At 30.4% G+C, this 18660-nt stretch overlaps 2 protein-coding genes across 4 annotated transcripts in view; one reads left to right on the forward strand and one right to left on the reverse strand.

Annotated features, from left to right (window-relative positions):
• Nucleotides 1-793: 793 nt before the first annotated feature.
• Nucleotides 794-8061, forward strand: LOC659360 (serine protease P55). Its single transcript, XM_965673.5, has 6 exons — nt 794-953; nt 1002-1349; nt 1433-1571; nt 5545-5705; nt 5754-5855; nt 7595-8061. The coding sequence occupies exons 1-6, from the start codon at nt 893-895 to the stop codon at nt 7906-7908; spliced, it is 1125 nt and encodes a 374-aa protein (XP_970766.2). The 5' UTR covers nt 794-892; the 3' UTR covers nt 7909-8061.
• Nucleotides 8062-11580: 3519 nt separating this feature from the next.
• Nucleotides 11581-18660, reverse strand: part of LOC659435 (NGFI-A-binding protein homolog) — a 41311-nt gene continuing 34231 nt past the window's right edge. For 2 of the 3 annotated variants that reach the window (XM_015979966.2, XM_015979958.2), the window contains exons 4-9: nt 15651-15898; nt 15457-15604; nt 14773-14858; nt 12161-12278; nt 12056-12097; nt 11581-12009 (exon numbers count right to left, since the gene is read on the reverse strand). In XM_015979966.2, the coding sequence (XP_015835452.1) occupies nt 11830-12009; nt 12056-12097; nt 12161-12278; nt 14773-14858; nt 15457-15604; nt 15651-15898 (822 nt within the window). In that variant the 3' untranslated portion in view covers nt 11581-11829. The remainder of the gene's footprint in view (nt 12010-12055; nt 12098-12160; nt 12279-14772; nt 14859-15456; nt 15605-15650; nt 15899-18660) is intronic. The other variant, XM_008202491.3, reaches the window with a different exon arrangement.

Consider the following 18660-nt stretch of genomic DNA (forward strand, 5'->3'; position numbering starts at 1 on the left):
AATCGTCTAAATATAGTTGATTTTTTTTTCAGCCATTCAATATTGCTTTATGAATTTGCTAGAAATGGTAAAATGCATAGAGAAAAGAATAAATATTAGGTAGCAAACACTGGTTTCTGTGTGATTATAAGTTTTTGAGACACGGTTTTTACCAGACTGTAAACCTACTTAAGAAAGTAGAACATGTATGAAATCACTAAAACAGATCCTAACACCAGCTCAGTCTCTCGGAAAGTCAATAAAAATTCCAGTGATGATTCCTGGCACAGTAATTTTCTTTACTCTATTAAAAATAGTTGCAAATTATGGACAAACTGTCAGTAGTGTTTAAAATTCAAATAACATACTTGTGTTAGTAATAATTAGTGATGCAACTACGACTCATCAGCAATTTTTAACAAATCACACTCGACATAACTTCGAATAAATTTTAAATAAAAACACTTTTATTTTTTAATATTACTCTTGTAATAGTTTCACGGTAAACAATTCTCATTAATTGCCGTGTGTCAAAATGAATCTTTTTTTAATGAGCCTATAAATAAAACAATGTACAACAATAAAAAACTCATTTTTTCCAAAAGAACAGGTTTCTAGAAGTGTTTATGAATTTTGGGAATTACCAGATTGGCGGATGTTCGCTAATTATTAGCAAAAACGCAAGTTTTTGAGAAACTTGACCCAAAATTTTTGGACATTTCGGGCACGACAAGGCAATCGTGGCTTATTCCCAGAAGTGGGCTTTTTCTGAATAAAAAATCGAAACGTCCTTCTTGCATTGACCATGATTGCTGAAACGTCACCGGTGATTATATTGAAATAACCATCTCTCATCAACTCCTGGCCAGTTCCAGTACCTCCGTGCTAATGTGTTAATAAATCTCGTATAAAAATGTTGCGGATTTTTCTCCTAAATCTGGCGTTTCTCCTCGCACAACCAGCCCAAGCCCAAGGTAACAAAAACATTTTTAATTATTTTCCCATTTTTTACGCAAATCCAGTGTCTGAAGGCGTGCCCTGTGAAACCCCGGACGAGGAATACGGTGTTTGTATAAACATCTACAACTGCACCCAGCTCATCAACCTCCTAGTCGCCCAACAGAACAACCCCCAAGTCCGCAACTACCTCAAGTCGTCCACTTGCGGCTTCGTCAACACCGTGCCGCTGGTGTGCTGCCCCCAGCCCAAGACCAGCAGCCCCCTCGTCACCACCGCCGCCCCCGCGCCCGCCCCTACGCCCGTTGTGACCGAAAAGTCCAACACCATCACCACCCTGCCCAAACGGCCCCACTGCGGACTTACCAACAACTCGAACACGAGAGTTGTTAACGGACAACCGGCCAAGTTAGGTAGGTACATAAATAATTATTTGTTTAAATAAACGAAGTTCAAGGCTAGGATGAGCAATTCACTAAGTTTTGGTTCGCTTCAGGTGAATTTCCATGGCTGGTTGCGCTGGGTTATCGAAATTCCAAAAATCCAAACGTGCCCAAATGGCTCTGTGGGGGGTCACTTATCACAGAAAGACATATTCTGACGGCGGCGCACTGCGTGCACAACCAACCCACTCTGTAAGCATAGAAATTGAAAAAAATACAATTTTTTTTGATTTGCAATGTTGCAATTATTGAATCTTATTTAATTATTTAATAATTTTTTATAAATACCCAAAATACAAGATGTCCTATCGAGTTTAAAAAGTTCATTAGTGACCTTTAAATAACTGAAAAGTAAACACTCTTTTTGCCAGAGCCATAGGTGCTAACACTACTAACCCTCTAACTTGTCAATTGGTCAATTCTGGTTAGTTTTTAAAATAATTTCATTTTTTTTTTGACAAAAACACCCTTTTTTAAATTTAATATACCGGGTGCTCAAAAATCGGCGCACCAACTCAACGGAGTGTGGTAGAGAATTGCTTACACATAAAGGTAAAAATAGTAAAAAAATTCTTTGTATTAAAGTTATTGATAAATAACGAATTTTAAATAAGTGATATGTGGCAACGTTGCCTAGAAGTCGTGATCGTAATAGAATTTGATCAACAATAAAAATAAATTATTTTTCAAACGGTTTTCTAGGAAATAGTTCCCAGCGTTGCCACATCTACAAACTGTGATTTTTTGATGAATTTATTTTTTTTAAACTAAAAAAACTGCTAAGATCTGATAGTAAATTTAAAAATAATTATTCATCGTTTTGTTAGGGAACAATTACTTAGTGCGAAACATAAAAACATTAAAAAATAATGAAAACTAAAAAAGTTAACACAATAAGTTTGTAGCTTCAGGTTTTTTAAAATATGACATTAGGAATTTTTTCAACATTTTTCCCGTAATCTGCACTTGCTTCTCAATAACGTACCACTGAGTTGGTGCGCCAGTTTTTGAGCACCCTGTACAAAAACGACGGATCCTAGGAAAGTATTACTGTCACCACTTTAAAGAGAAAAGTTCATCAAACTTAAATATGTACAGTCACCCAAAATGAAAATGACGTGTCTGTACGCGTAACCTAAACCCAAGTTTCGAGTGAAGTTCGACATTTCGTTTATCATTTTTTGAAGTGATTAAGGATTTTTGTTGTAAAAAGCCTTTATTAGAAAAAAATGTGAGTCTATAGCTTATACGGTTGAAGCAAAATATAAATTTTGAAAAAATTAAGAAGAATAAAAAATGTTGTTTTTTAGTTTGAGTTTGTGTTTGTCAGCTTTTTAAGCTTGAAAAAAGTAAAATAACTCCTTTTTCGAACGAATTTCATCACGTTTCAGACAATTTTTGTCAAAATTTTTGTTATGTTTTGTTATTTTGTCGATCAGATCCTGTAAAATAAATAAGTTTCTAATTCAAAAATGCACAGTAGGCGTTTGTTTATGAACGCGTCATTTTCATTTTGGGTGACTGTACCAATTGATTAGCACATCGCAATTAAAAAGTTTGTTAAAAGTTGAATAACTTTTTTTGCTGAAACCGTATTTAATCATTTTTTAAGGTTTAAAGTTAAATATCGTTTGAGTAATCAGTAAGAGACACTTAAATGTTAACGTTTTTAGAGAGATAAGGTCTTTAGAATGTTTAAGTTACTTATTCAACTTGGACAAACCTCTTTATTATTTTTTTTTCTTTTTTTTTTCTTTAAAGTGACGCAAGTCCTACTTTCCTAATTGGAAAAATACTATTTTTTTTGATTTGCAATGTTGCAATTATTGAATCTTATTTAATTATTTAATAATTTTTTATAAAAACCCAAACATACAAGATGTCCTATCGAGTTGAAAAAGTTCATTAGTGACGTTTAAATAATTGAAAAGTAAACATTCTTTTTACCAAAGCCGTAGGTGCTAACACTACTAACCCTCTAACTTGTCAATTGGTCAATTCTGATTAGTTTTTAAAATAATTTCATTTTTTTATTGACAAAAACACCCTTTTTTAAATTTAATATACAAAAACGACGGATCCTAGGAAAGTATTACTGTCACCACTTTAAAGAGAAAAGTTCATCAAACTTAAATATGTACAGTCACCCAAAATGAAAATGACGTGTCTGTACGCGTAACCTAAACCCAAGTTTCAAGTGAAGTTCGACATTTCGTTTATCATCTTTTGAAGTGATTAAGGATTTTTGTTGTAAAAAGCCTTTATTAGAAAAAAATGTGAGTCTATAGCTTATACGGTTGAAGCAAAATATAAATTTTGAAAAAATTAAGAAGAATAAAAAGTGTTGATTTTTAGTTTGAGTTTGTGTTTGTCAGCTTTTTAAGCTTGAAAAAAGTAAAATAACTCCTTTTTCGAACGAATTTCATCACGTTTTAGACAATTTTTGTAAAAATTTTTGTTATGTTTTGTCAAAACACCACCACTTTTGACTTATTTTGTCGATCAGATCCTGTAAAATAAATAAGTTTCTAATTCAAAAATGCACAGTAGGCGTTTGTTTATGAACGCGTCATTTTCATTTTGGGTGACTGTACCAATTGATTAGCACATCGCAATTAAAAAGTTTGTTAAAAGTTGAATAACTTTTTTTGCTGAAACCGTATTTAATCATTTTTTAAGGTTTAAAGTTAAATATCGTTTGAGTAATCAGTAAGAGACACTTAAATGTTAACGTTTTTAGAGAGATAAGGTCTTTAGAATGTTTAAGTTACTTATTCAACTTGGACAAACCTTTTTATTATTTTTTTTATTTTTTTTTCTTTAAAGTGACGCAAGTCCTACTTTCCTAATTGGAAAAATACTATTTTTTTTGATTTGCAATGTTGCAATTATTGAATCTTATTTAATTATTTAATAATTTTTTATAAAAACCCAAACATACAAGATGTTCTATCGAGTTGAAAAAGTTCATTAGTGACGTTTAAATAATTGAAAAGTAAACATTCTTTTTACCAAAGCCGTAGGTGCTAACACTACTAACCCTCTAACTTGTCAATTGGTCAATTCTGATTAGTTTTTAAAATAATTTCTTTTTTTTTTGACAAAAACACCCTTTTTTAAATTTAATATACAAAAACGACGGATCCTAGGAAAGTATTACTGTCACCACTTTAAAGAGAAAAGTTCATCAAACTTAAATATGTACAGTCACCCAAAATGAAAATGACGTGTCTGTACGCGTAACCTAAACCCAAGTTTCGAGTGAAGTTCGACATTTCGTTTATCATTTTTTGAAGTGATTAAGGATTTTTGTTGTAAAAAGCCTTTATTAGAAAAAAATGTGAGTCTATAGCTTATACGGTTGAAGCAAAATATAAATTTTGAAAAAATCAAGAAGAATAAAAAATGTTTTTTTTTGAGTTTGAGTTTGTTTTTCAGCTTTTTAAGCTTGAAAAAAGTAAAATAACTCCTTTTTCGAACGAATTTCATCACGTTTCAGACAATTTTTGTCAAAATTTTTGTTATGTTTTATCAAAACACCACCACTTTTGACTTATTTTGTCGATCAGATCCTGTAAAATAAATAAGTTTCTAATTCAAAAATGCACAGTAGGCGTTTGTTTATGGACCGGTCATTTTCATTTTGGGTGACTGTACCAATTGATTAGCACATCGCATTTAAAAAGTTTGTTAAAAGTTGAATAACTTTTTTTGCTGAAACTGTATTTAATAATTTTTTTAAGGTTTAAAGTTAAATATCGTTTGAGTAATCAGTAAGAGACACTTAAATGTTAACGTTTTTAGAGAGATAAGGTCTTTAGAATGTTTAAGTTACTTATTCAACTTGGACAAACCTCTTTATTATTTATTTATTTTTTTAAATTGACACAAGTCCTACTTTCCTAGGATTAGTATTTATGTATTCCTTTTTTGTGTGTGTTTTCATTGGAATATAAAAATACTATAAAAAAGTAAGCAAAATCGACCAATAATAATTTAGCCCAAAAATTCAAAAAAAATGTATTGTATTCAGGTGAGTAACCAACTTGCTGAGACACTCTGTACAAACATACTTACTGCTTTACTGTTGTTTTGTTTCCACAAAAAAATTGAAGAAGTATTTATTGAGTGTTTATTATTTTTTTCATGAACTTTTTTTTATAAGCTATACGGCCCGTTTGGGGGACTTGGACCTCTACTCCGACGAAGATAAGGCCCACCCGGAGACAATCCCACTCGTCAAGGCAGTAATTCACGAGAATTACAGCCCTGTTAACTTTACAAACGACATTGCAATCCTTACTCTTGAACGGAGTCCCAGTGAAAGTAGGTAAAAAATTTGGTTTTACTTGGTTTTTGATTAATTATGGTTAGCTACCGCTTCCCCGATTTGTCTCCCCATTGACGAACCAGTTCGCAGTCGAAACTTTGTGGGGACGTACCCCACAGTGGCCGGTTGGGGCTCCTTATACTTCCGTAAGTACTTTTGTTAATTTATACTTCGTGCGTGAAACAGATTTTTTCTATAAAACATTTTATTTAGTTTTAAAATACTTGGGACCGGATTATAGAAAGCTTCATTAAATTTTAATTCGTTGTTAAAAGTTAGAAACGCGAATAGACCAATGAAGTTGTTTCAATTTGGTTATCATGCATTTAATTGCAGATTAAATTAATAATGTTTCTGTAAACCGGTTTATACAAAGCTTTGTTTAAAGTTAACAACGCGAATCGACCAATCACATTTGTTCAATTTGGTCACGTGATCAGTTAATCCCGCATTTAATTGCGAATTAAATTAATGACGCTTCTATAAACCGGTCCTATGTGTGTTATGCAGTGGCGGCGCGTTAAAATTTATTCTCTTACTTGTAACCGTATTTTGAATAAACATATTGATTCAAACGGTTAAAAAAACTCAATAATATAGAGTTGTTCATCGAAAAGCGTGCTAAAAAGAAAAAACTTTCCGTTTTTTATAAAAAATCGAAATTTTTCGCCTTTGTTTTATTAAATCACTTCACACATGCCAATATGACGTTAATTTTTATCTAATTGGTCGTTTTTTTTGTCAAAATTTTGCAAAATAAATGAGTCTCTCACTTAAAAACGAGATAAAGCACACGAAATATTATCATTTTAAAGTTCATTTTTGTGTTCTTTGGTCTCTTATAACGAAATAACCTCGGAAATAACTGAAAACATACTAAAACGTTCTAAAAAGGCTAAAGTAACGTAATTTTTACTCAGATTTTGGTCAATTAAAGCAAACAACTGTTTTTAACATTAAACAAGTGATGAAACATCTGCAAAAGCAAAAATTTTTGACTATTGACTTAATTATTCGAAATTCGAAAATTACTCAAAACACGTCAAAATGAAATCAGATATATTTGATTTATTTTTTTTGTTTTTCGTTTCGTATCTTCTCTCTCTACGTTTCAAAATGTTTGTAACACCATTTTTTACCTGACTTAAACAATTTTCTGCTGATTTTTGACAAAATTTTGCTGAATTTTTGGTCTGATTTTAGCAGAAACTTAAGATTTTTCAATTTTGTCTTATCAAACTACTTCACACAGGCTAAAAAACATTAATTTCGATCTAATTTGGTCATTTTTGGCGAAATTTTGCAAAATAAATGAGTATCTCGTGATACAAGCACACGAAAAATTTCATTTCAACGTTCATATCTGTGAATTTTTTTGCCCCTTATAGCAAAATAACCTCGGAAATAACTGATATTTGACTCAAAAACGTGCGAAAAAGTAACGTAATTGTTACTCAAATTTTGGTCTATTTAAGCAAAAATATAATTTTTAATTGAAAAAAAAATCTTTAAGCATATGAAAAAGGCAAACATTTTGAAGTATTAATTTAGTACTTAGAAATTTTAGAGCAGTTATATAAAAACTACTCTAAGTAGTCCAAAAAACGTCGATTTTAAGTTTAATTCAATCATTTTTGACGATAATACGGTAATACTATACATCATTAAGTCATTTTCGACCTTCATTTATGTCTTGATTTGTTTTTTTTTTGATTTACATTATTTTCTACTTTCATAGTTAATTTCTCTGTCGGTTTAAACAAAACTGAGAAGTTAATTACCTTTGAGATCATTTTTCGACCTTGATGTAAATTTTGTAAGGTAATTTTGCATTTGAACGTAGTTTTGACAAAATTTCTATGTAAATTTTTTTGTTTTTTTTAAGGGGGCCCTTCGAGCCCCACCTTGCAGGAGACGATGCTGCCCGTGATGGACAACAGCTTGTGCAGCCGGGCCTACGGCACGCGCTCTGTGATCGATAAGAGGGTTATGTGTGTGGGGTTCCCCCAAGGGGGCAAAGATGCGTGCCAGGGGGACTCAGGGGGGCCCCTCATGCACCGGCAAGCCGATGGCGACTTCATCAGGATGTACCAAATCGGGATTGTTTCGTATGGACTGAGATGCGCTGAAGCCGGATATCCGGGAGTGTACACACGAGTCACGGTTTTCTTAGATTGGATTCAAAAGAATTTGAATTAAAATGTGATAAAAATACGAGTATTAAGGATGTCAGTGTCGAAGTCGCAGCCTTGTTCCATTTTTCCGAGTGCTTTATTTACTTAATATAACGTTCACTTTGCTTGGCCAGTGATTGTACGTAACATATTTATGAATAAAACTTCGTTCGAAAAATCCTTTGTTTCATTTCTTGTGCAAATAGTGCCATTTTCGGAACAAATAATGACTCAGACATGTAGTTTCCAATTACCTATTCGAAGGTCGCGACTGTTCGCAGAAATCAGGTTTGAATTCTTTGTTAAATGAAAAAAATTCGTTTGATAACCTTTTTTACATAACATAGCATTAAAAACGAGACTTGTTTTGTGGTCGAACCAATGGTAATTTATCGTCTGGATTCGCGACCAGACTGATTTGAAATAAATTGGATGCTTTGCTGTGAAGTACCTATTCAAAAACGTTGAATTAAATAAAATAAATAAAATGGTTTTCCATCATTATTCAAAATACGTAAGAGCTGGGAAAATACTTTTAAATAAAATTTGCAATTTAAAATTTTACATAAAAATGTTCTTCTGGATAAAGTACGATTTATTATAAACTAGTTCATTTTTACAAAAGGTTCCTCAATGAATGCATATCTTAAAAAAACATTTTAATTTGACTTGAATTTCAGACAAAGTAACACCGATTTTACGACAAATGATTTAAATATAATAATAAATTACACCACCTTATCATTTCGAGGCTCTCTAAATTTTTCGTCTTTATAAGTGATTTTATAACTCACAATAAAATTTTTTTTGCCTGTGAGTCCTTCACTCATACAGCTCAAAGTCAAAATTTCGACATAATGTGATAATTTTTGATAATTTTTGCAAGATATGCGAATTTGTCACGCAAAAACAGCCAAAATAATGATTTTTTTGGCCTCTTGTATGCGAAATTAGTGTGTTTTTCGCTCAAAAACATGCCACAATTTTCAAAAAAGCAAAAATGTCATTTCCGATTTTTATCTTTTGGCTTACACATGTGCTTAAGCAGTTGAAATAGCAAAAATAATGACTTTAATTGAAAATTCTTTTAAAATTTCGCAAAAAATTAATTACATTATGTTATTTTTGATCTTCATTTATCATTTTCTGACCTTCAAAACAACTGACAAAAGTAACATAATTTAAAATAATCTTAAAAAAGCATTTTATTTAAGTTAAGACTCACAGTGTAATTTTTACCAAAAATAAATATATCGTCCACTACCGATTTTACGACAAATAATTTATTAAATTACACCACCTTGCCATTCCTGATCTTGATCCATATTGCAATTAAATAATGTCATTTTCGCCTTTCATTCGCCTGTTTCACCGAAATTTCGTGAAAATGTGAGTTCATCGCTCATAAAGCGCGAACTGCATTACTTAAAACAGGTAAAAATTTCGATATAATTTGGTCATTTTTGACACACGCGAGTTTCTTTCTCAAAAACAGCCTAAATAATGTAATTTTTGGGATTTTCTATGCAAAATTAGTGTGTTTTCGGCTCAAAAACTTGCCACAATTTTCGAAAAAGCGAAAATGTTATTTCTGATTTTTATTGCTAATTTTTCAGTCTATCTGAGCAAGATTTTGCGATAGAAGTGAATTTTTGGCTTAAGCAGTTGAAATAGGCAAAAATATTGTCATTAATTGGAGATTATTTCAAAATTTTGCAAAAAATTGATTACACTGTGTCATTTTCGATCTTCATTTATCATTTTCTGACCTTCCCTTCCGATTTCTTGGCGTTTGTTAAAAAAAGTAACATGATTTTAAATAATGTTAAAAATCATTTTGTTTTAATAAGGCTCACAATATAATTTTTACCATAAATAAATATATCGTCTACTACCGATTCTACGACAAATAAATTATTACACCATCTTGCCATTTCCGATCTATATTGCAATTAAATAATGTCATTTTCGCCTTTCATTGGAAATTTTTCGCTTTATAAGTGACTTTATAGGTCAAAATTGCTGATTTGTTTTAAAAATTTTAAATAGTTTTAAGAAAGCATTTTATTTTATTTAGGACTCACATTATAATTTTTACCAATAATAAATACATTGTCTACCACCGATTTTGCGACAAATAATTTATTAAATTCCTGTTTTTTTTGCCTGCTTTACCGAAATTTCGAGAAAAAGTGAGTTCATCGCTCATAAAGCGCGAGCTACATTACTCAAAACAGGCCAAAATTTCGATATAATTGCTAATTTTTGACAAAATTTTGCAAAACGCGTGAATTTCTCACTCAAAAATTGCCAAAATAATATGATTTTTTGGCATTTTTTATGCGAAATTAGTGTGTTTTTGGCTCAAGAGCATGCCACAATTTTCGAAAATGCGAAAATAATGTCGTTTTCGATTTTCATTGGTAATTTTTTGATCTATTTGAACAACTTTTTGCGATAATAGTAAATTTTTAGCTTACACATATGCTTGAGCATTTGAAAAAGCCAAAAATAATGACCTTAATTAGGAAATTTTACGGCATTTTAAAAAAAAATTGTCAAAAAATTGTTTTTCATTTTTCGATCAAATACCGAAATAATGTTATTTTCGGCCCTCATCAACTTTTTCAACCATTTTAGGAAAAAATCTTGAAAATTTCGTAAAATAGGTGAGTTTTTAAACAGAAATCCAAAAGAAACATCAATGTTAAATAAAATTCAACCATTTTTGAAAAAAAAAAAAACAAAACTACATTGTTATTTTCAATCTTCATTTAAAATATTTTGGGCTGTTCTTCTGGTTTCTTGGCCTTTGCTCAAAAAAAGGTGAAAGTAACACAATTTTGAATAAAATATTGAATAAAACATTTTATTCTATTTAAGTACTCAGTAATTTTTATAAAAAAGTTAAATATATCGTTCACAAGTTTATTTAAATTTCGGATAAAGTAACACCAATTTTACGACAAATGATTTATTAAATTATACTAATACTTACCATTTCCAAGCTCTATTGCTTAAATGAAGTCATTTTCGACTTTTTTGGAAATTTTCGCCTATAAATGACTTTTTAGCTCATAAAACGCGAGTTACATTATTCAAAAATTTCAGTACTATTTTTAGTACAATTTTTAGCTTGGGCAGTTGAAAAATAAAAAATAATGACTTTAGTTATCAGGTTGCTCGGCATTTAGAGCAAACTTTCGCAAAAAATAGTTTTTTTTTCCAAGCAAAATTATCGAAATAATGTTATTATCAACACTCAACGAAATTTTGAACTTTATTAGAAAGAAAATTCTTGGGAAAATTAGCAAAATAAGTGAGTTTCTAAAAGAAACGTCAATTTTAAATCTTATTCAATCATTTTTTGACGAAAAAGACCAAAACTACATTGTCATTTTCAATGATTCTTTAAAATCTTTTGCACTGTACTTCCGATTTGTTGGCGTTTGCTAAAAAAAGCAAAAGTAACATAATTTTGTATATTAAAAAACGTTTTATTTTATTTAGGTACAGTAATTTTTATCAAAAATTCAAATATATCGTCCACAATTTGGTTTGAATTTCGAACAAGGTCGCACCGATTTTACGACAAGTGATTTATTAAATTACACCAATTTGCCATTTCCGATCTCTACTGCAACTGAATGGCATGAACCGCATTTTTGGGGGGGTTTTGGGGTAGGAAAAGTCGAGGTCAACTGAGATTCTAGTATATTAAAGATAGATACATGCGATGTAGGATTTAAAAAAATAGTCATTTGTTCTTAACATTGTGAAAGCAAATCAATATACTCTAACGTCACACAAAACGGAATATTTATTACAAAAGACATAAAAAGTAGGTAAATAAATATATATCGTAGCATTAACTTATTAACAAGTAGAGAATTGTTTCAGTCATTTAACACTTCTAATAAGAAATCACAGAAGTGGAGTTTATCAGTCATTCCTTCTCTAGATTTCTTTCTCTTGTATCGACTAAAGGTGCTATGATCGCTGGTGACATGGCCAAAGCTGGGTTCGCTACTGCTATAATATTATCGCCACTAGCTGCGATTACTTGAACTTTGGGAGAAAGTTTACGCGAATCGTCATCAGCGTCGTTCAAGTCGTCGATTTTGTTCTGTAAAAAAACACGAGTAAAAAAACAAAAAAAAGTCAAACAAAACCTGATGATTTGTTCCTGGATATGAGTCCTGGTCGTGGCTGTGCTATAAATAATCGACAAGTCATCATTACGTAATTTACAACTTTAGGCAAAAAACAAAACGTACCGTTGTTACCCTAGAAAAAACATGTACCTGTGAAGGTGAATTCGAATTACTGTAAGAAAAGTGCGAGTCGCCATCGTCGAAATCCACAGCTAACGACGATCTTCGTATGGAAATGTCCCTAAAATTATCAGTCTTATAAACTACCACGGGGGCTTTCCACGCCAAACCATCGCCGATTTTTTACTTTTTTAATGAAATTTCAAATAGTTCCGACAAAATTTCGCCCAAAAACAAAGAGTTCGATCTATTTGGTGATGCTAAGAATTACATTTTTGCCCAAAGTTGATTGTTTTTGACTTATTTTTGATAAACTTATGCTAAATCAAGCAAAACTACTTAAAATAATATAAATTTCAACATAACTTGGTATGATTTCCAAAAGAATTTTATCAAAAATTTTCGAAAAAAAAACTAGAAATAATTGGCTAAAAAGTGCAAAAACTACAAAAAATAAGGTTTTTAATCATTTTTTGCCTAAACTTCCAATGAAAAATATATAAAACCAATTAAACAAGTGAAACTGTCAAAACCACAACAATTTTTTTGCTGCGACAAGTTTTTGCAAAAGAAGTGATATAAAAAAAACATTAATTCGACCAAATTTTCATTTTTGACGATTTTTTTCAAGAAAACTTTGATTTAGCTCATAAATGCTTAAGAATTAAATTGCAAGAATTGGAAATTGGGTTTTTTTTCAAAAAAACTTAGTTTTTAGCTCAAAAATGCTAAGAATTACATTTTTGCCCAAAGTTGGTTGTCTTTTGGCTTATTTTTGATAAACTTTTGCTAAATCAAGCAAAACTACTTAAAATAATATAAATTTCAACATAACTTGGTATAATTTCCAAAAGAATTTTAGCAAAAATTTTCGAAAAAAACTAGAAATAATGGGCTAAAAAGTGCAAAAACTACAAAAATAAGATTTTTAATAATTTTTTTCTTAATTTTGCCTAAACTTTCAATGAAAAGTATATAAAACCAATTAAACAAGTGAAACTGTCAAAACCACAACAATTTTTTTGCTGCGACAAGTTTTTGCAAAACAACTGATATAAAAAAAACATTAATTTGATCTAATTTTCGTTTTTAACGATTTTTTTCAAGAAAACTTTGATTTAGCCCAAAAATGCTCAAAAATCACCTTTTTGGCCAAATTTTATTGTTTTTCGGCTTATTTTTGCTGAAATTTTGCTAAATCAAGTGACACTATCTAAAATAACATAAATTATTCAATGTAACCTGGTATGTTTTAAGCAAGAATTAAAAAAAAAAACTGATGGCTGAAAAACGCAAAAGAAATAAAAATTGCATCTGTTTTGACAATTTTTTTGCTGAAATTTCCAATAGAACTGAAGTAAAATCAAGTAAACAAATGAAGAGAAAAAATAGTATTTTCTGTTGTAACAAGTTCTTGAATTGACTTTCGACTAATAATTTTCCAACTAACTATTGGCGTATTTTTTCGAGAAAACTTAGTTTGTAGCTCAAAAATGCTTAAGAATCACGTTTTTGTCCAAATGTTTTTGTTCCTTGGCTTATTTTAATTGAAATTTTACTAAATCAAGCGAAACTACCTAATATAATATAAATTTCAACGTATTTTTTAATAATCTGGTAATTTTTAAGTAAGGTTAAGTATAAATTTCAAAAAAACTAGAAATAACTAGCTAAAAGAGCAAAAACAAATAAAAATAACATCATTTTTGACCATTTTATGACAAACATTTGATCTAATATTGGGTGATTTTCCAACTAAGTATTGAAAAATGTTTTCAAGAAAACTTAGTTTGTAGCTAAAATTTTGTTGTTTTTCAGCTTATTTATAATAAAAATTTGCTAAAACAAGCAAAATTAGCTAAATCAATATATTCTAGACGAGTTTTAGCAAAAATTTTCGAAAAAAAACTGGAATAATTGCCTGAGAACCGCAAAAAGAAATAAAAATAACCACACTTTTGACAATTTTTTTGTCAAAACTTCCAATAAAACAGAAATAAAAACAATTAAACAAGTGAAACAATCCAAAAACAACAATTTTTTGTTGTTGTGACAAGTTCTTGCAAGATAAAAAATTTCTAATCAGTTTTTGGCGAATTTTTGGAGAAAACTTAGTCTTTGTCCCAAAAAATGCTCAAGAATAACCGTTTTGCCCAAATTTTATTGTTTGTTGCCTTATTTTTGATAAAATTTTTAAGCGAAATTAGCTAACATAAAATATATTTTAACATAATTTGGTAATTTTTAGGCCAGTTTTAGGCAAAATTTTCGAAAAAAACTAGTGTCAATAATTTAACTAAACAACACTCAAGGCATAAAAGGAATAATTTTTCGACTTGCTTTGTTTGTGCTTGGCAATTTTTTACCTATATTCTAGTAAAATCTTCCAAAAGTAACACCATTTTTGACTAAATTTTGAGGTTTTTCTTCTCATTTTCGGCGAAATTTCGCTCAAAACGAGCCAAATCGAATAAAAAAGGCCAAATATAGCAATAAAATAACTAAACTGTGGAAAAACGTTATAATTAGTTAACCAAATTTTTCCCAAAAACATGAAAAAAAAACTGAAAAATCGAAAAATTTAGCGTGGAATGCCCTGCGGCAGTTGTTAATACCTGTTCTGAATATGACTTTTGGAATGGTTGTGAAATAAAGAATGAAGCGAAGTTCGCATAACAACAGTTTCGTCAGAGCTTGTCTCCTAGAATAAAAAATATCACACACAAACAATAAAACCCCAAGCTAGATAAAAACTATGCGAAAGTGCCAAGCAAATGCCTTACCTCATGTTAGAAGACCTGCATGCTAAAAAAATAAACAAGCAAAGTAATTAATTCTATGCATTGGTTTGGAAAAGCGACTGAAAGCTGACTTACCCAACTGTTAAAAGCTGAAAAGCAAAGCGTTATTACCCTTAAAGACAGATAAGTAATAGACCCAACACTTTTTTCCTATCGATAAAGCATTTTATTGCGAAAGAACACAAAGGGAAGCAAATACATGTAAACTGTTTGCTTCACTTTGCATCATTACAATGACTAGAAAGGTGAGACTAATTACAAACGTCTTCAAGCGTACAAATCAAAGCTAACTTATAAATATAAACATGGATTATCACGTGTTGTTTGCGTCGAAAACATTCGACTTTTGTGAGCTGTAAATAAGCAAGCCATGCTGCAAATAATAAAACATAAAGCTCAAAAGCACCGAAGCAAAAGCATTAAGTTCCTAAAACGTCATTAGTCTTCTAAATTAACAATAATGTGTGTGGTGGGTTTTTGTCTGTTTTGTTGGCTGACCTGGCGCTGCTCATCGCCATCCGAGTTCGCCTCAATTTTCGGCTTTTTGGCCAAAGGGCCCTCCATATCACTAATTCGCGGACTGCATCTCGCGTCCAAGATATCCTTATCTTGGCCCAGGCCCTTATTCATGTACATGGTCGATAACCTAAAAAAAATTAAAAAAACGGCATTCAAATTTTCGAAAAACTTACTGCGTTTTGGAGTAGTAACACCCGGAATCTTTGACGACTTGTCGTGCTAGAGGGAACAGTTCGTCCCTTCGTGTCAATAAAGCGGGAATAAATCGGCAAATTTGCGCCGCGGCTTCGTTCACTGACACTTCATGCAGGGTTAAAGGCTTTTCTGGTTTTCGTTTGCAATCGAAACGGCCGTAAATCGCCGCATAACGACGGATTTCGTCCATGCGGCGCGGGTCGTTCTCCGGCATAGACATTACCAACTGAAAATTTAAAAAACTATAGACTGACCACTTTCAAAGGCTTGTATCTCCGGAAGGGGGCAAAATCGGGCACTGCTTCATAGGAACTTTTCGTTATGGTTTTGGCCAAGGAATACGCCGGTATGACTTTTTGGCTTATTTTAGAATCACCCTGTATATTGCCTTGTGTTCGAAAAGCGCAAAATGGGTTGTTTTATTGAGAATATTTGAACAATTTTGACTCGAATATAACAAAAGTCTGTTCAGAAATAGATATTTAACTAATAAGTTAAGTTTCATCCAATATCTGCTAAACTACGAATTGTAAAACAAAAACGAAAACAGACTTGGAATCCTCAGACAATTTCACATCAAAAAGGCATACTTCTGACAAAAAAATTCGTTTACTGTGCTCTTGGTGATTTTTTTTATTGGTAAATAGGTAAATAAAATTATTAGTCAAGTTGTTTTATTCATTTTATTTGAACAGTTTTGACGCGCCTGCTAAAAAATTTTGTTCAGAGGTAGATAATTAACTAATAAAAGGAGCTACAGATCGTTTTAAATCAATTTCTATGTTTTTATTTTTTTATGTATTCTTGGTAGATGAAAAAAATTAAAAACAACAATATTTCCTCCAATACCTTCAAAACTACAAATCGTAGAGCAAAATTAGAGATAAACTTGAATTCCCCAGACAATTTTACGTCAAATGGGCATACTTATGATATAAATTTTTGGTTGTAGTGACCATGATAATTTTTATTGGTAGGTAGGTAAATAAATAAAAATTAGAACCACGCTGTTTTATTCGGATTATTCGCACAATTGTGACTAGATTGCCATAAAATTTTGCTAAGAAAAAAAAAGGGCTATAAGTCGTTTTAGACTAATTTCTATGTTTTATATTTTTTATTTTTTGGTAAAGTAGAAAAATATATTTTGTCTAAAAACTCCAAAAATACGAATTGTAGAACAAAAATGAAGTCAGATTTGGAATCGTTTCAAAATTTTACGTCAAACGAGCACATTTTTGACATAAATTTACGTTAATTGTGATCTTGGTGTTTTTTTTATTGAAAAGCAAGTAAATAAAAATTTTAACCAAGTGGTTTTACTCGTTTTATGTGAACACTTCTCTCATGATTGGTACAAAATTTTGCTCAGAAACAGATAATTAAATAATAAAAGGTGCTACATGCCATTTTAAGTAAATTTCTATGATCTTATATTTTTTTATTTATTGTTTGTAGATGAGTAAAATTAAAAACGACCATAATTCGTCCAATATTTTTAAAATTACGTATTATAGAACAAAAATGAAGACAAATTTCGAATCTACAAATAATTTTACGTAAGATAAGTATACCGCTCTTATATAAATGTTCGGTTATTGTGATCTTGATATTTTTATTATTGTAAATAAAAATTTGAACCAAGCTGTTTTATTCGGATTATTCACAAAATTGTGCTTCGCTTGCCACAAAATTTGGCTAAGGAATAGATAATTAGTTTGTAAAAAGGGTTAAAATTCGTTTTAAAGCAATTTCTTTATTTTTATATATTTTATTTTTGGTAAAGTATAAAAACATATTTTGTCGAAAATCTCCAAAAATACGAATCGTAGAACAAAAATGATAACAGATTTGGAATCGTCAGACAATTTTACGTCAAATGGGCACACTTCTGACACAAATTCTCGTTTATTGTGACTTTGGCGATTTTTTTATTGATAGGCAGGTAAATAAAAATTTTAACTAATTTGTTTTATTCGTTTTATTTGAACAATTCTGACACGATTGTTGCAAAATTTTGCTAAGGAATAGATAATTAACTAATAAAAAGCGCTACAAGTCGTCTTAAATAAATTTCAATGTTTTTATATTTTTTTTATTTATTGTGAGTAGATGGAAAAAATTAAAAACGACCATATTCCGTCCAATATCTTCAAAACTACAAATCGTAGAACAAAAATAAAGTCAGATTTGGAACCGTTTGAAATTTTACATCAAATAGGCATACTTCTTACATAATTATATGGTTACTGTGACCTTGATAATTTTTTCATTGGTAGGTAAGTAAATAAAAATTTGAACCAAGCTGTTTTCTTCGGATTATTCGCAATAATGTGCTTCGATTGGCACAAAATTTAGCTAAGGAATAGATAATTAACTCGTAAAAAAGCTATAATTCGTTTTAAATCAATTTCTGTAATTTTATATTTTTCATTTTTGGAAAATTGGAAAAATTTATTTTATTTAAAATACGAATCGCAGAACACAAATGGAAACAGATTTGGAATCGTCGGACAATTTTACGTTAAACAGGCACACTTCTGACATAAATTTTCGTTTATTGTGATCATGGTGATTTTTTTATTGATAAACAGTTAAATAAATTTTTAACCAAGTTGTTTTATTCGTTTTATTTGAACAACTCTGACGCAAATGTTACAAAATTTTGCTCAGGAATAAATAATTAACTAATAAGAGGAGCTACAAGTCGTTTTAAAACAATTTCTATGTTTTTATATTTTTTTATATATTGTTAGTAGATGATGAAAAAAATTCAAAATGACCATATTTCATTCAATATCTTCAAAACCATGAATCGTAGAACAAAAATAAAGCCAAATTTGGAACCGCCAGACAATTTTACGTCAAATAGGCATATTTCTGACATAATTATATGGTTATTGTGACCCTGATGATTTTCTCATTTTTAGGTAAGTAAATAAAAAATTTGAACCAAGCTATTTTCTTCGGATTATTCGCAAAACTGTG

Source organism: Tribolium castaneum, chromosome 10 (assembly GCF_031307605.1).
Source record: "Tribolium castaneum strain GA2 chromosome 10, icTriCast1.1, whole genome shotgun sequence".
Taxonomy (NCBI): Eukaryota; Metazoa; Arthropoda; class Insecta; order Coleoptera; family Tenebrionidae; genus Tribolium; species Tribolium castaneum.